Below are 16,252 nucleotides of genomic sequence, written 5' to 3' on the forward strand. Positions count from 1 at the left end.
CATATTGTCTATTGCACTATTTTTATATTTGTCTATGGTTTTACTAAACTTGTGTGTACTGTTTTTGCGCCTGGGGATTGAACTAAAACTAGGAAAAGAGAGATGTGGCCATGTGGAGGCAGTAGTAAGTCAGGCCTATCTTGACCACTGACTCCAGGAGAGATCTGAGCCGCTGCGAGCTGCCGGTTTGCCTCTCCCCAGATCGAAGATGGCGGTGTCCGTGTTCTCAGGCGTGCGCCTCCTCTCCATCGGAGACGCCAATGGAGACATACAGCGACATTCAGAGCAGCAGCCCTTGCGACTGGAGATTAAAACCACCCAAGATGCGGCTCTGATAAGCCTCTCGAACAGTGAGTAGATACTGGCTTTTAAAGACTTTGTATCCGGCCTCAGCTGAGCGGGATTCCCTAGCTTAGCCAAATGATAGTGATGTGTGTGCGGCATGTGTATATGTTGGACTACCCGTTCGCGCGTGCATGCTGGATCAGCACGTTTTAAGTTCTTATCTCAAATGCTGCTTTTAAGTCTAACCCGGGCATGCTGTCTAAAACGTGAAGTTGTTGGAGGCAGGGGTTTGGTTTTATCATGCACGGCACCAAACCACGTTGATCGTAGCCTGTTAGCATCCATAAACACTTTGTATTATGTTAAGCTGCTTATAGTTATCGTTAGCTGCCACACAGCTAACTATCACGAGCTGTAACATTTCAACAACGAGTGAAGACTGTGTGTTTTTACAGTCTGATTTGTACAAAGAGGTCAGAACATGTCCCGTGGATGAGGTTGTTGTAACGTTACTTTACGGACGTACTTTTAGCAGGACGGGGATACGCTTTGGGAATATGGATTGACGCGTATAAAGTTAGCCGCAGTCTGATCCTCAGTCTTACTATGAAGCCTTCAGAAAAGCACAAAAAGTGCTCGAGGGATCTCAAGGTGGCCTCTGTTATTCAGCACATGTTTTCTTTGTGCAAGCTTTGAATTTTACGTTGAATTAAATCCATTTAACGTCTATTGGTCGGTGGGTTGAATGGATGCTGAGTTTACTTGATTAATTGCGCACATCGCAGCCTCACAGTTATGCATCGCCTTTCCACTTTACTACACTGTACTATGCTATTACTATATTGTCAGACTGGGGTCAAATTAAATTACGCGGTGTTTTTTTTATGCTAGCGCCGTTTGGCAATTCATCTTTGTTTTGCGGGGAACAATAGCGGGTCCCCCGCCTCCAGCTCTCCAGTGTCCCGCATGTTCATTCAGCGCTCAGGGCTTTTGTTCAGAGCCCATGCTGCTGATGCCCCGCGGATGAGATGAATGTCTTCGCTCAAACAGATGCGTGACAAACATTCAGACCCAACTGCGTATGAATGGGCTTTTTTTCTTTTGAAAAGTTTTTATTGCTCAATCCCTTAGCCTTGCAGAGTTTACATGCTAAAACAAAGTTTTTTTATTCATTTAAAATGCATACCGGTGAGACAGATGAGGACCATTTGTGCATGATAAGCACACGTGAATGAGCTCATAAATGTTACATTGAAGCGATGTTAGGGAAGTAATTGAGCTTCTCTTCCAGATTTCAAGTTTTGCCCGTGGCAAATAAGTTTGCATTTTTGTTCCTCTTTTGCTTTCATTGTGGAAAACCTGTTGTTTCTTTAGCTTGGTGTAAGACTAAACTGTTTAAAGGGTTTGTAGGAGCCCAAAGAGCAAATCTTTCATTTATAAACATCGGATGCCAATTGTTAATCCTATTCGAAATCTCAGACTGTCAATCCTTCAATCAAGCCCTCTGTTGTGCTGTTTTCTTCAGATGTGTTAGAGGTTGTGTTGCTTTCAGATCAATTATATAAGTGAAGACCAACATAATCTGTGGAAAGATAATCCCTCAACAACTGGTAATATAAATGACAAAATCCCTCATTTTGGCACTGCCGTTTATAATTGCGGTGGTTGTAAGGGTAGGTGGCGTGGCACCATCCAATGCAAAATTCTCTGAATGGCGCTTGTGTAGTTTGATTTGCAGGATGATGTTGTTCCCTAGCAACCTCAAAGATATAACGTAACCACCAGAAATCTGTGAAAACATGATCAGGTGATGTGGCTGTTATAATTACCCATAAGCATATGCGTTCTGTTCATGTTAAATGTGCACTGTGGTTGGCATTGGTTTTGGATTTAAACTTTTTGCGGATATTAAGGTCCTTTGTTGAATAGCTTAATAGAATACATTCTTTAGTCTCGAGAAGGGAAGGCACCACTATAAAAGTGTTTTTAAGCAACAGTCCTGTTTATAATCACTGTCATTATCATGTCAATATGGACATCTGTGGTTGTGTGTTTTTCTCAACAGATGAGGAGACGTGCGTGTTTAAGTGTTCAGTGTCAAGTGAGACAGAATGCAGTCGTGTTGGGAAACAATCCTTCATTGTTACTTTGGGCTGTAACAGTGTCCTCCTCCAGTTTGCATCTCCAGCAGGTAAAAACTCTTATACTATTTGTTTGCAGAAAATAATTAAAATGAGAACGGCTTTAGAGTTCTATAAATCACAGAGTCGTAGTATACATTACAAATAAGACCATTTAATACTTGTGTCATGTGCATGTAGGGCTGGGCGGAATGACGGAATATTCCGTTACCGCGGAATAAAATGTCAACCGTAAGAGATTTTTCTATTCCGTGTATTCCGCGGAATGTAAATAAGTAGGCGTTGTTAACTCGGCGCTCTGCAAATTAGGCGCTATTCTGAAAAAAACTAATGAATTAATCCACCCGTAACAAATGAACGTATCAAACATTCTTTTGACCTTCTTTCAGTCTGTAGTTTAGTGATCCGCTCCAGTCCGGTGCTTCTCTCACCCGCAGTGCTCGTGCAGGGATCTGCGCCAGCATTTAAAAAAACTCATTCTCAACACGTATTTCAGAAGTCAGGTTGTTTTGAAAAGCTGTTAATAGTTTTATAAAGTTTAACTTCAGGCGAGCCAAGGTGAAACTTGCGTTGAAATGAGCAATGATGCTCGCGAGCGCTTTGATGTGACGCGCTTCTACCTCCAGTTTTGGGAGACGTGTGAGGAGTCACCAGAGACTCGCAGTGCAAAAACAAGCCCGAGAATAAACAAACCTAAAGACAGAGAGTCGCAACACACTAAAATTGCTCATCTAATAGGGAGTGAAGAGCGATAAAGACCTACAGTACAGACCCCATGAACACCAGTTTATAACACTAGTCTACTGTACTCTCATTGTTTGTGCATATTCATACTTTATTGTTATATATGTTGTCTATCTTCCTACTGTATATGATATAGCCAGAAGATAAATATGAATAAATAATACATCTGATTATCAGAACTTAATTTGATGTCTTTAGTACATTTTCATAACTTGCCTACATTTTAACTATGGTCAGCATTTAAATGAACTGTAATAAATAAATTAGTTAAATCAATCTAAGAAAAATGAGGTATAAAATATAGAATTATAATGGGAGATTGTTTCATGAAATATATCGTTACCGTGAAATAAAATTACTCATTCCGTGAAATAGATTTTTGGCCATTCCGCACACCTCTATGTGCAAGCATGGTACTTTTGAAGAAATTCAAAAAGAGGTGATGCTATGTACAGTTAGTATGGCCCCGTTTCCTAATGCGGCCATTGGTTTTGTGCCACAGATTTTTCATCGTTCTATAACCTCCTGAAGAATTGTCGTGGACATCGGGGCGAACGATCTGTCTTTAATGAGAGGACCGAGGAGTCCTCAGCTGTACAGTATTTCCAGGTGTGTTTGGCTTCTGACATTCATATGCAAAGTAATCACTTGATGAATCAGTTCAGATGAATCAACACAGATGAAACGCAAGAAAGTACATGGCCTTTGGGATTGACCACTAGCTCAACCTCTGACAAACAGCTGTGGACCTGTGTTTTATGTTCAATGCTATGTAAATAAACCAACATTTTGTTACTTGAAGTTTATGCAACATTTTACTCTTTTGAATTCCTTTTATGGCTTTTATAAGCCAACCAAGTGTGTTTTGATTTATCAGTATGGTTTTATTTAAAACAAAATTGACAACTTTTTTAATGGATTCATATAAATTCAAACGGTCTGCTAAACAAGGGAATATTCTAAGGGAAATATTTGACACTTGTTATCTTTGTTTCAGTTTTATGGCTACCTCTCTCAACAACAAAACATGATGCAGGATTACGTCCGAACTGGAACATATCAACGAGCCATCCTCCAGAACCATACTGACTTCAAAGACAAAGTACTGTCCCTTTAATACATCTCCTGCTGTTCTGAATGGATTTCCACATGTAGATTATTTACGAATGCACAAACATTAAATTTAATAGTTGCTGAGTTGCTCTTTGTGAGTAGCTTATCGTGTTCTTGTTCATAAAAGCCTCATTAATTTAGGGTATCATGACACTTATTTGAAAAGAACAGTTTTAATGTTGTGAGAGGACTCTGAATTGAAATTGGTTAGCTCGAACAATTTTGATTCTCATTTTTCTCAGGTGGTGTTGGATGTAGGTTGCGGTTCTGGAATTCTGTCATTTTTCGCAGCTCAGGCTGGTGCTCGTAAAATCTATGCTGTGGAGGCCAGCACCATGGCTCAACATGCAGAGGTATGACAAATCCACATAGAGCTAAAAACATTATCAAATTGGCTCAAATATTTAATAGGTGAAGGATGCGTGGATGATGCAAGTTCCAATCTTTCACCTTTGTTTTGCTTAGCTGCTAGCATAAATTTGTAATCGCTCATCTTGACATTCAGTATTATAACAATCACGTGGTAATAAGATGACACTTAGCCTCAGTTCTTTGAAACCAGTGCTGATATTAATTTATCGTACATCCGCAGGTTCTTGTAAACAGTAACAGGCTATCTGAGTGTGTTTTGGTGATTCCTGGAAAAGTGGAGGAGGTTTCTCTACCTGAGCAGGTGGACATTATCATCTCTGAGCCCATGGGCTACATGCTGTTTAATGAAAGAATGCTGGAAAGTTACCTGCATGCCAAGAAATTCCTCAAGCCCAACGGTACGTGACAGAAACAAGGGTTTATTCAATAAAAAGAAGCAGTTGTACAAATTCTGCACTCAACCCGTCTCTAACCTCTGCTGTGTTTACAGGCAAAATGTTCCCTACCATTGGAGACGTTCACCTCGCCCCTTTCACAGACGAGCAGCTTTACATGGAGCAGTTCACTAAAGCCAATTTCTGGTGAGCACTTTGTGGAGATTCGGGGAATAGCAAACATAGAAGCAGAGTGAAGCATAGAAGAAGATTTTACCTTCTTACTAGTTGAAGCTGTGCTATCTTTTCTAATCCCTAAAAAAAGCTTAGCTTTGTATACTGTGGTAGGCTTTATGAGACCAGTTTTACTGCGCTTATGCTTTTTGTTGTCCTTGTGTTGTTCCAATTGCTTCTATTGTTTACCTCCTCATTTGTAAGTCGCTTTGGATGAAAGCGTCTGCTAAATGACCAAATATAAATGAAAGTTGCCAAATGATAGACTCTTGATAAACTCAAATGACTAGAGTCATTTGTACAGTAGCAGATGACTGGTAGTTTGCCCAGTTTTTAGGCCTTCTGATGTCTTTTGAGCCAACGCTGACAGAACATTTTCCTGTTTTTCAGGTACCAGCCGTCTTTTCATGGTGTGGATTTGTCTGCGCTGAGAGGAGCTGCAGTGGATGAATACTTCAGACAGCCTATTGTGGTATGAAACAAAAGAAAATTCAATAACTGGTTGCTTGGGTGTGTGATTTTGGCTTTTTATCGTTAGCCAAGGTTTGGGGTGTTTTTGAGGCAGAGAGCCAAAACGAAAGCTTATGTTTGGGATTTTTACAGACAGGGTTCTTGAGCAAGGGTCTGTAAAGGAACTGCAGGGGGTGGAGAACACAACAAAGTAGTTCTTTAGAGTTTTTGTGATATGTTTAGCTATTTGAGATACAATTTATATACAGCTGTGGGGGAAAATGAACAGGCCATTCCAAATTTTCCTTAAATCAGCATTTCTAGATGTATTGTGTCCAGGGATTATATTGGGATTTGTTATGTGCCAGGGCTCTGTGAAGGATTTTGAGGGGTGCATATATGAAGCTTAAAATCTTATTCATTGACAAACTGTAAAATATAAGTTGGGAGAGCCCTTTGCTATGAACAATAAAATGCTGATCAAACTCATTCTAGATGCCAGCAGTTTACAAAGCTACATGTGATAAGAATAAAATCTTTCTGTTGTCCTGTGCCCTTTGCTTGTATCAATATCAAATATCTTCATTTATTAATGTCCACAAAATTGTATGTATGCGGTGCGTTCCAAACAGAATATATCTCCCTCCGAAAGGCCCTTCGGGAAGGGGACACCATACAAAACGTCACTTAGTCCAAATAAACAGAAAACAACGTTGTTTTTATTGCTCCTTTTGCCAAGTGAATTTTAAACGGACAATTGCATTTTCCCTTCAGAGCTTACACATCAAGAGCTTTACTGTTCAAAGAGTGTATGGCATAGGCATGATCACTTCGGAATGGAACGCAGGGAATGATTTCTGCGCACACGTGGTTAATATACGACTGCGAGTTGGGTTACGTTGCATATAGATCCGTCTTTCCGCGATTATCAGTGTAAGTGTATACACTGACAAAAAAGGTAAATTGTTACTTAAATATACATGATGGAGTGCCACTCCATAACAACAGAAGAGCCGCACACATGCGGGGAGCAGAGCGAGACGGTCAGCCTATGTGCCGGGGCCGGCCCAATTTAACCCCTGATTGTGTCCAGTCCAGTGTCTGTTGAATTCCAACAAAATCAAACCTCAGGAGTCATTCAACAGCAACGTTAAAGACTGACAGCATGACAAGACACATAAAAACTGTGATTAAAAATTGAGGTTATCACACATTTATTTTTTTACTTTTCCTAAATACATGTACAAATATAACTGTTGTATTGCTTAAAAGTGAACTTGTTTTCTTTGCAGTATTTGAGGTCTGGAAAAATACAGAGCATATTTTCTGTTATTTTGACCTGTTTCTCCAGTTCTCATTTTCTGAAAATAAATGCAAATAGAAACAATATTGTTATTTGAAATTTGGAGAAATATTGTTCACACAATGAAACAAAAATTATCATTTTAAGTACATTTAGAAAAGTTGTTTTTGAAAATCGAAATGGTCTCTTATTTTTTTTTTGCGGCTGTATATTGTGTCTCATTTTGAATTAATGTAATGTTTGTTTTTTTAAGTAAAAAACTAGAAAAACTAGCTTTTTTGTTTTATGTTAGCTGAGAGTCTGGGTGTGGGTGGGTCTCTGTGTTATGTTGTATTGGTGTTAGCCGAAAGTCTGTGATGGTTAGGACTGCGAGATATATTAAAATATATAATAACCGAGTGATTTTAATACGTTATGAAGTTAAGGTATATAGTTATGAAAGTTATCTGTAGACAGACTGGCGAGACAGAGAGAGTGACTTTTCCCAGAAAGAATTTGTAACATGTTGGTTATATCATTTTCAGAATTTAACTATATTTTATATTATTAGAAACTTAAAGTATTATTATTTTATTGCCCTACAGTCAGTGTTAAGTGCTCTCTGGGTCTGCAAAGGTTAAAAACCCCCTGCTTTAGTTTAATACAGAGAAGAGATTTAGGTGTAAATATAACTGGAGAATGTAGAATGGGCAACGGGGTAAATACGTGCAGGATTTAGTTACGTACTTAAGTTGCATATCAGTAAATGGAGACCAAATGAGAACAGTGTGAATGTTTATGGTAACTATGAGAAGGGCAGCATACTCTTTGGATTAAAAGATAACTTAAGTGAAAGTGTAATACAGGATGCTATATCTAAAATATGTGTGCTTGACTTTGTGCTTTGGATGAAAGGTTGTATTTTGTGGTCTGTGTTTCTGAGCTCACTGTTTGTGTGTGGTGAGAGGTACCTTATAAATGTGCGTGTGAAGGAAAGTTTATTTAGCATGTTTTTAAATATACAAGCACTCTACGAATGTTGAACTTAGAGTAAAGTGGCAGCGCTATATATAATCTTGGTTGTTTATTTTCATCTCGTGTTCTTTTTCCACTTTCTGTGAGCTAATAGAAGAGGCTAAAAGAACTGCATTTTGTATATAAAATGTTTAGTTTACACCTTGTGAGTTGTCATTCATCCAGCAGTAGTCCGCTGTGCAGACATTTGTGATGTCTGTAATAGTGTTACACTGCTGGGACATTGATCTGCTGAACTGGTTTGACTTTAAGGGCTGCTGTACTAGCAGCCTTCAGAGTTCAAGCCAAGGCAGGAAAGTGAGTCTACGTTAATCAGCCCGTGACAGGAGGCCTAACAGCTTATTATCCTGATTTATATGACTGCTTCATCATCCTAAACAGAGTGTTATATTATGCTATCCTGCCATTTCTTATTGATCTTATTTCTTTCAGGACACTTTTGATATCAGGATCTTGATGGCCAAATCAGTCAAATACACAGTCAACTTTTTAGAAGCTAAAGAAGAGGACCTTTACAAGTATGGATTTCACCAAATGCATGGTTTTTAAAATTTATGTAAGATATGAAGTTACCACAACAGGAAGTTTGTTAGCGGAGTCTTTGTCGTATTTATTTGTTCCTTGTTTTTTGTCTTTGCAGGATAGAAATTCCCTTTAAATTCCACATGATGCATTCAGGCCTTGTGCACGGACTGGCTTTCTGGTTTGATGTGGCATTCGTGGGATCAGTGTAAGTTCCCACAAATCCCCTTGTTTTCATCCCCTTGTTTTTAAGAACTTGGTCCCCTTTACAAGGTCCGCATGTGGACCAAGTGAAAAAGAAATTCAGTCTGTGCTGCATTTAAACTGTCTCTGGCCTCAGATATACTTAAAAAAAAATTTTTTAACTGAACCTATTTCTTCATTTTTGGGGAAATGCATTGAAAGGGACAATTAAACCAGTGATTCTCAAATCTTTTGGGGCATACTTGGCTAAACCTGTTTAAAAATAATCTACGAACCCCCTACGAACGAATTGGATTCGTTGTCTTAAAGGAACACCTCATCATTTACTCACACACTCCCGAGTTGTTCCAAATCTGTATGAATTTCTTTGTGCTGATGAACACAGAGAAAGATATTTTGAAGAATGTAGGAAAGCAAACAGTTCTGGACCACTTTTGACTACCATTGTAATTTTTTCTACTGATCTCTCACACCCTCTCTGGCGGGCCTGACCCACACCATTTTTTTTTTTAACGTAAATCTGAAGACCTTTTAGTGTTATGATGTAGTTGGTAGTAGTTAATATGCCCTTCATTCTGTCATCTCAGTAAAACTTGAATAGGTGTCTCATCTACGCCTGTCATTATGTGTCATTAGTCTCTGTAACGGCCAACATTGTTTGCAATTACATGAGTGGGAGAAGTAAGTGCCCTTGAGCGGTTGGCATATTTTTCATGTGTTCACACGTAAGCCAACATTTTTACAAACTGAAACCAATTTCAGAGCGTAAAAAAACATTATGATACCTGTATTTGGAAAGTGTGATACTTTGAGATTCTGTTTCCACAGTCATATGTGATCTATAATGTTCCACAAAGTATAAATGTGAATGAATTCCAGTTGTGTGACCATTCATATTTACGGCTTCTCTCTGAAGCGAATTGAATTGAAATGTGGTGTTTGTCTGTCTGTGTCTGTACAGGATATCTGTATGGCTCTCCACAGCTCCCACAGAACCCCTGACTCACTGGTACCAGGTTCGCTGTCTGCTTCAGTCGCCCCTCTTCGCTAAAGCAGGAGACACAATGTCAGGCACTGTTATTTTAATGGCCAACAAGAGGTGAAGACACACACCTCTTCTGTTAACCCTCAAGGTGGGACTTTCCCTTTTTCATAAAAATAGTAAATTGTTTTTCCCTTCTTAATTCCTCTCACAGACAAAGCTATGACATTAGTATTGTTGCCCAAGTGGACCAGACAGGCTCCAAGTCCAGTAATCTACTTGATCTCAAGAATCCCTATTTCCGGTAAGTAGAAGCGTTGCTTTCCGGCCAAAGAAAATGATAGGAGGATGTAGCCATGTGTTGCTTATATTGTGTTGTGTTTTGTAGGTACACAGGCACCACGCCGACCCCGCCTCCAGGATCACACTATAGCTCTCCCTCAGAGAACATGTGGAATACTGGGGGTACCTACAGCATGAGCCAAGGCATGGGTGTGTCAGGTACATCAGCACACGTGTACATCACAAGAAAGTATCTTTAGTCTGTCACCAATTTAGTCTTTTACAAGTTACAGAATAGCCATGCGGCTCTGGTGCTGGCGGGCCATTGACCTACCAGCTTTATCTCAACCCCCAAAAAAACACTCCTGATGATCTTACCCATTCCAGATTGATATTCCATAATGGGGTGTTTATTAGAAACTAAAGTTTTCAGTGGCCCTACAGGACTTGAGCTGAGCGTCCCTTCATTGTGGATTGTTGTGTTGTGTAATTTGTTGAGTTCTGTCTGCTCATTCTCGCTCTGTTTCAGGGATGCCTGCAGCCTATGACCTCAGCACTGTCATTGGTGGCAGTGGCTCAACAGTCTCCCACAACAATCTCATCCCCATTGGTACAGATACGCATGCACGTATGGATATTACACTCACACTTACACACATATGAGAAGTACAGTGTTGCGTCGCTCTACGTTCTTTTAATCAAACAGATGGTGTAGGGCTGCACGATTAATCACGATTTTCATTCAATATGGTGTAAATCGACCCGTTGGTTGTGTTTATGAGCAGCTTGTCTGGGAAGCACGGCTCTTTGATCAGTAGGAAGTTCTGCCCGATCTGAAATCACTATGAGTTTGAATCGCTTATAAGGTGCATTTGAAAAAGCAACACCCGTCAAACATCATCATTATAAATATACGTTATTATCATGAAGAGAAGGGGCTGAGAAGGCTTGAAAACAGATCCTCATAAGCATTTCCTGGAGCTACTTGTCATGTTTTACTTCTTCTGTGGCACCTATGTGGAGTTTCTGTGTGAGAGCGCCCTCTGGCTTTCAGATGCAGCAGCATTTAACCGTACTTCACTGCAGAACTGCTAAAAAAAATATCTTCGTAAATTGCTTAATCGCATGCTGTTGTTGTTTTTTACGATTTATCCTGCAACCCTGAGACTACAGGAAATAATTGAGAAAAAGCTTTCATAGTTGACTTCTACCATATAAACAACATGTACAAGAAATTCAAAAGTTATCTATACAGAAATAGACTACAAATTAAGTTAAAACTAAAAAAAGTTAAAATCTTGCACCAGAAGTACTCTTTGAACTTGAGTTTACACACGCGGAATATGCTGTGGTGCTGTGCTTCTTGTCCGGTGTGTGACCCCCTTGAGACATTGTCAAAAACTAAGATGGAAAATATCGAATGATATTAAAGGGGTCATATCGTCAGGGTTTTTGTATTGACATTAACTTTCCGCAACTTTCAGTCATCAGCTGAATGCATTAAATGAAAACGTGACCCCTTTAATATATGCATTCTTCTAAAAATCTTTTACAGAGTTTCGTAAACTGAGTACTCGAGTTTGATTTATAATCACAAACTGTCACATAAGCTATATGTATACATGTTCACTGTAAATTAAAGAGGGTTTTCTGTTCCACCGACAGTAAACACAGGGATTGTGAATCACACTCACTCCAGAATGGGATCCATCATGAGCACAGGAATCGTCCAGGGTAAGGCGAACTGCTCTCATGGTACAAGTTCTGTTTATAAACACGACTATAAAGCTCTTTTCCATGTAGCTTTTTATATCTGTGTAATGTAAGTGTGTGGTCCGATTTGTCATGGACATTACATGGATATTTGTTTTCTTCTCTCCTCAGGGGCCACAACTGCCCAGCAGGGTCCCAGCAGCAGCAGTCCTTATTACCCCGTCACCAACCAGTTCACCATGGGCGGCCCAGCGATCTCCATGGCGTCTCCTATGGCCATCCCCAGCAACACCATGCACTACGGGAGCTAAGGCCAACGGATGGCCTCTGCATGTCCAGAACTCCCACCCCTACCCCGGCCCCTCTACAAACCAACCGCAGCCAAATTTAAAATACCAAAACCAGTGCACCAGTCTCTTGACCATCACTTTATCCTCTCTCTATATATAGATATACATGTATACGTATATATATATTCTAAATTCTATCTCTTACTCTCACTGGTGTTTTATTTGTACATATCCGTCCCGCAGCCCTACAACGTCAGCACGCACAGACCTGTCAACAGGGTGCGTAACTGTTCATCTTACCCTCTCCTCCACCACCACCAACGCGGCGTCTGCTCCACAACCAGCCACTAGGAGGCAGAACTTGTTTGCAAGTATGCTGTGAAGCACAAAACAGACTCGACACCCAATGCAAAAGGAATCGGATGGAAAAACGCTGACCGCGGGACAAGACTTTTTTTTATGAATGCGTTCATGTGCACTCCTTCCCTCTTAATTCACAAACTCCCACCTTTTTAGCTGCAAAAATGCTGTCAATGACTGGATGTGAATTTATGATCAATTGAAACCGTTAACTGTCGGCTTTTACGTTATCCACGACATCAACTGGCCTTAGCATCTTTATTCGTTCAGCATGGGCTTTAGACGACCACCTAGATGTTTGTAACCTACCATCGTTCACCAGAAGAGATGGACACATGCTGTTTCGGCTACCAGCACGGTACTGGTGGAACCTGCCTGTAGACGACCACAGCATAGATGGAGATTGTCTTACTTTCATTCTATTTCTGACTGTGTTCATCGCGTGTGTTTTAATGCAGTGCAGTCCCAGATTGTTTTGTGTGTTGTTTGGTGTTTCCTAAGGTGACTCTGGCATGGTTTGTCAGTCCCCTACCCCAAAATGACGCTAATCTGACTCCCTTTAAAAATTGACTGCAAATTAATTTAGTCAGCCAATTTATAAGGACAGATTTCAGGGAAAAAAGACCAGCCCCAAACCCTCTGCTACCAGCCAAGGAGGACTGTGGAGTGCTGGGAAGGACATTCAGCTCCGGGGGAAGGAATACAGAAGGATGTCTTCGGACATGCTGACCACTGCAGCAGGAAACTGTTTGGAATTGCAGTATCTTAGTTTACACCCCCGAACCCTTTCTTGTCAACTTCTGCGTGTTGTAAGACTTGTTGAAGGAAGGAGAAGATGAGCAACTTGACTAGCTAGAACTCGGGTTTCTTCCCTCTCCATCCTTCCCCTCCCACACCAGGCACATGATAGCCCCATCAAAGACTTTGAAGTTATATGCATTGCTTCCAGTCACACACATTCAGTTCATTTGGTTTGATTTAGCAGCGATCATGAGATAAAAGAAACCATGTCCGCTAGTTTGTAGAATTCACTTTTTCTTTCACAAAAAAGCAACAGACAAAAAGGAGCAAATTAAATGTTGGAGAAGTCCCGAAATGTGTGGCTGCTTATAGTGGCGTTTGTTTTTTTAAAGGTTATTTTGTGTGTTTCTGTTTTGTAAACCGGTCACACAAATGGGTATTGTCTGATTCCTGAAAAGTAAATGCAGTGCCAATCTATGGATTGGTTTACTCGGAAACAAAACTTTAGTTTACATACCTCATGTTGTTTGACACCTGTTTGTCTTTAGTTAACAAAAATATATTTTCAGAACATCAAAGCTGTTTTTTGTGACAACAGTCTGTCGGTGTTAAACCAAGAACGACATAAATGTACCATAATAAAGCTTTGAACTATATTCAAGTCATCTTAAGCCATAAGATAGCTTTGTGTGAGAAATGGATAACAAAAGCAGTTATTCTCTGAAAGTCTTCAAAATAATGGCAATCTTTTAATAATAATCAATAATAAATTCATTTTACATTTACAATTACAACTTCACAAAAAGATACTGTATCTATTCAGAAGACGTACAACAGATTCTTATGATGCTTTTATGTCCTTGAAAATGATCTGTATTGACAACCATGTGTTAGTGTTCATTTTCGCTGTACGGATAAAAAGCAGCTTTAAAATTTTATACAAAAGACATGCAGGTGTGAAGCAATATAAGAACATAGGGATGATTTGGGGTGACCTGAAACGGGTGATTTTTATGTATGCGTTCGGTGAAGCAAAGGAATAAAATGTTCTGACTTTGAGAGTGAACAACAATTTCAAGTCTAGAGTAGTTGGTTTACCCTGACGAACATTCCTTTATTCCACAGTGTCCACACCAAAAGTGTCCACATCCTGAGAAACGCAGAGCTTCACCCAATACAATGAACTCCCTACAGAGTTTGCATCTCCATCTCCATACAACAATGAACGATGATTGAAAACTCTCACCTTCACATCTGTTCTCTTCTCCCCTCTCCTCTTTCTATCCATCTCAACTCGGAGCACTTCAAAGCTCACCCGTGAATTGGATTTGACAAATACCATATCTTATATGAACAAAGAATCTTCAGCATGTTTGGTATCATTCGAAATGTCCACAGCAGTTGAGCAGTTCACAACAGGTTTGAGGGTTTAAAGATATTCTGCTCACTGTTGAGGGTGTGTCTTCATGTAAATGCACATTTGTGGCCTGATCAGATCCAGGACCGAGTCCTTTATAATGTAAATTGTTGTTGTGTGGAGGAAGGGTGTTTTGGTGCGAGTATTTAGGTGAAGCTACCGCAAATCCCTGTTCAAGTTAGTGACGGACTAGGATCCTGTCTAGGTGGACCATAGAGACGCACCAGCTGAGAATTCTAGAGATCCGGCTAACAGCTTGGCACTAGACGGCCGGCATGAGAATCTAAGCGAAATGAGAATCGGATGAATGAATATAGTTTATATTAAAGTGTTGTAAGGCTGGTGAAAAAATGATAACTACGCAACCAGAGGCTACACTAGCTGATCAAACAAACTAACTACAGCTCGTCTAAGAGCAATTGTTTTCTACCGTAGATCACGGTGAACCGTCTAAAATCATTAGATCATCTAAATCAACAACATACATGCTAGACCCTATACCTACAAATCTACTAAAAGATATGCTCCCAGAAATTATAGATCCTCCTCTTTGCATTATTAACTCATCTCTGACACTCGAATATGTGCCTAAAGCACGTAAGGTGGCTGTTATATGGCCCCTTGTCAAAAAACCCCAGCTTGACCCTAAAGACCTCGACAAGGAGTTCTTTCACTGTTATGCTGAAACTCAACTCAATTTCCTCGATGCCTCGAAACAGCAGTTCAATAGAACAATGGATTGCATAGTCAATAGGGGCAGTTGTGGCCTAATGGTTAGAGAGTCGGACTCGTGACCAGAAGGTTTGATTCTCAGGGCCGGCGTGTTACCCCCACTTGCTCCCCGGGTGTTGCAGTGATAGCTGCCCACTGCTCCGGATGTACGTGTGTTCACCACTTGCTGTGCGTGTGTTCACTACTCTCTGGATGGGTTAAATGCAGAGGTCACATTTCGGGTATGGGTCACCATACCTGACAAATAGGTCACTTTCACTTAACTCGGACAAAACAGAAGTGTTACTTATTGGACCGAAAACCGCCATACGTAACAACTATGAGTACTGTTTAACTATTGACGGATGTTCCATAAAAACAAAGTCATCAGCAAAGAATCTTGGCGTTTTATTCGGTAGTAATCTGTCATTTGAAAACCACGTTTTTCCATTTTAAGAATATATCTAAACTACGTCATATGCTGTCACTATCAGATGCAAGAGAAGCTAATTCGTGCATTCATTTTGTCAAGACTAAATCATTGTAATGCACTATTAGGTGGCTGTCCTGTGGGCCTATTACAAAACTCCAGCTAAGCTCGTGTTCATACACAAATATTAGCCCGGTTCTATCAACATTGCACTGGTTATCTATTAAGCAACGCGTTAACTTTAAAATCTTACCCATAAAGCCCTACACAGTTTAGCTCCTCGGTACCTGAGTGAGCTTCTTTTGTATTACAGTCATTCACATTCACTACGTTCTCAGGGCTTCGGTCAGTTGGTAATGTGATAGATCCTTTTCCTATCTAGCGCCTAAACTTTGTAACAGTCTTCCTTGTACTGTCCGGGAGGCAGACACACTCTTGTCAATTTAAATCTAGATTAAAGATGCATCTTTACAACCTTGCATACACTATACTTCCATAATACAAATCCTCTGAGGGTTTAGGCTGCATTAGTTAGATCAACCAGAACAGGAACATTTCCCATAACAACTG

The 16,252-nt window shown here is 40.1% G+C and overlaps 1 protein-coding gene across 2 annotated transcripts; it reads left to right on the forward strand.

Annotated features, from left to right (window-relative positions):
- Positions 1–95: 95 nt before the first annotated feature.
- Positions 96–14,390, forward strand: carm1 (coactivator-associated arginine methyltransferase 1). 2 transcript variants are annotated; one of them, XM_057345376.1, is made up of 16 exons: positions 96–350; positions 2,351–2,476; positions 3,673–3,779; positions 4,168–4,272; positions 4,526–4,636; positions 4,876–5,053; positions 5,146–5,236; positions 5,654–5,735; positions 8,463–8,548; positions 8,671–8,760; positions 9,718–9,855; positions 9,953–10,042; positions 10,127–10,239; positions 10,550–10,630; positions 11,686–11,754; positions 11,905–14,390. In XM_057345376.1, exons 1-16 carry the CDS (start codon positions 209–211, stop codon positions 12,042–12,044), a joined length of 1,749 nt encoding a protein of 582 aa, XP_057201359.1. In that variant the 5' UTR covers positions 96–208; the 3' UTR covers positions 12,045–14,390. The 2 variants fall into 2 exon arrangements, with proteins under 2 accessions (XP_057201359.1, XP_057201358.1); XM_057345375.1 differs by having other exon boundaries at positions 10,550–10,648; positions 11,905–14,388.
- The last annotated feature ends 1,862 nt before the right edge of the window (positions 14,391–16,252 follow it).

Source organism: Triplophysa rosa, linkage group LG11 (assembly GCF_024868665.1).
Source record: "Triplophysa rosa linkage group LG11, Trosa_1v2, whole genome shotgun sequence".
Taxonomy (NCBI): Eukaryota; Metazoa; Chordata; class Actinopteri; order Cypriniformes; family Nemacheilidae; genus Triplophysa; species Triplophysa rosa.

What these genes read in the sequence shown, in the direction of transcription:
- carm1 (XM_057345375.1), top strand. Translation starts at nt 209, where the DNA reads ATGGCGGTGTCCGTGTTCTCAGGCGTGCGCCTCCTCTCCATCGGAGAC. An exon ending in AAAGAAGAGGACCTTTACAA is followed by an intron (nt 8,549 to 8,670) that starts GTATGGATTTCA and finishes TTGTCTTTGCAG; the next exon opens with GATAGAAATTCCCTTTAAAT. An exon ending in GTGGCATTCGTGGGATCAGT is followed by an intron (nt 8,761 to 9,717) that starts GTAAGTTCCCAC and finishes GTGTCTGTACAG; the next exon opens with GATATCTGTATGGCTCTCCA.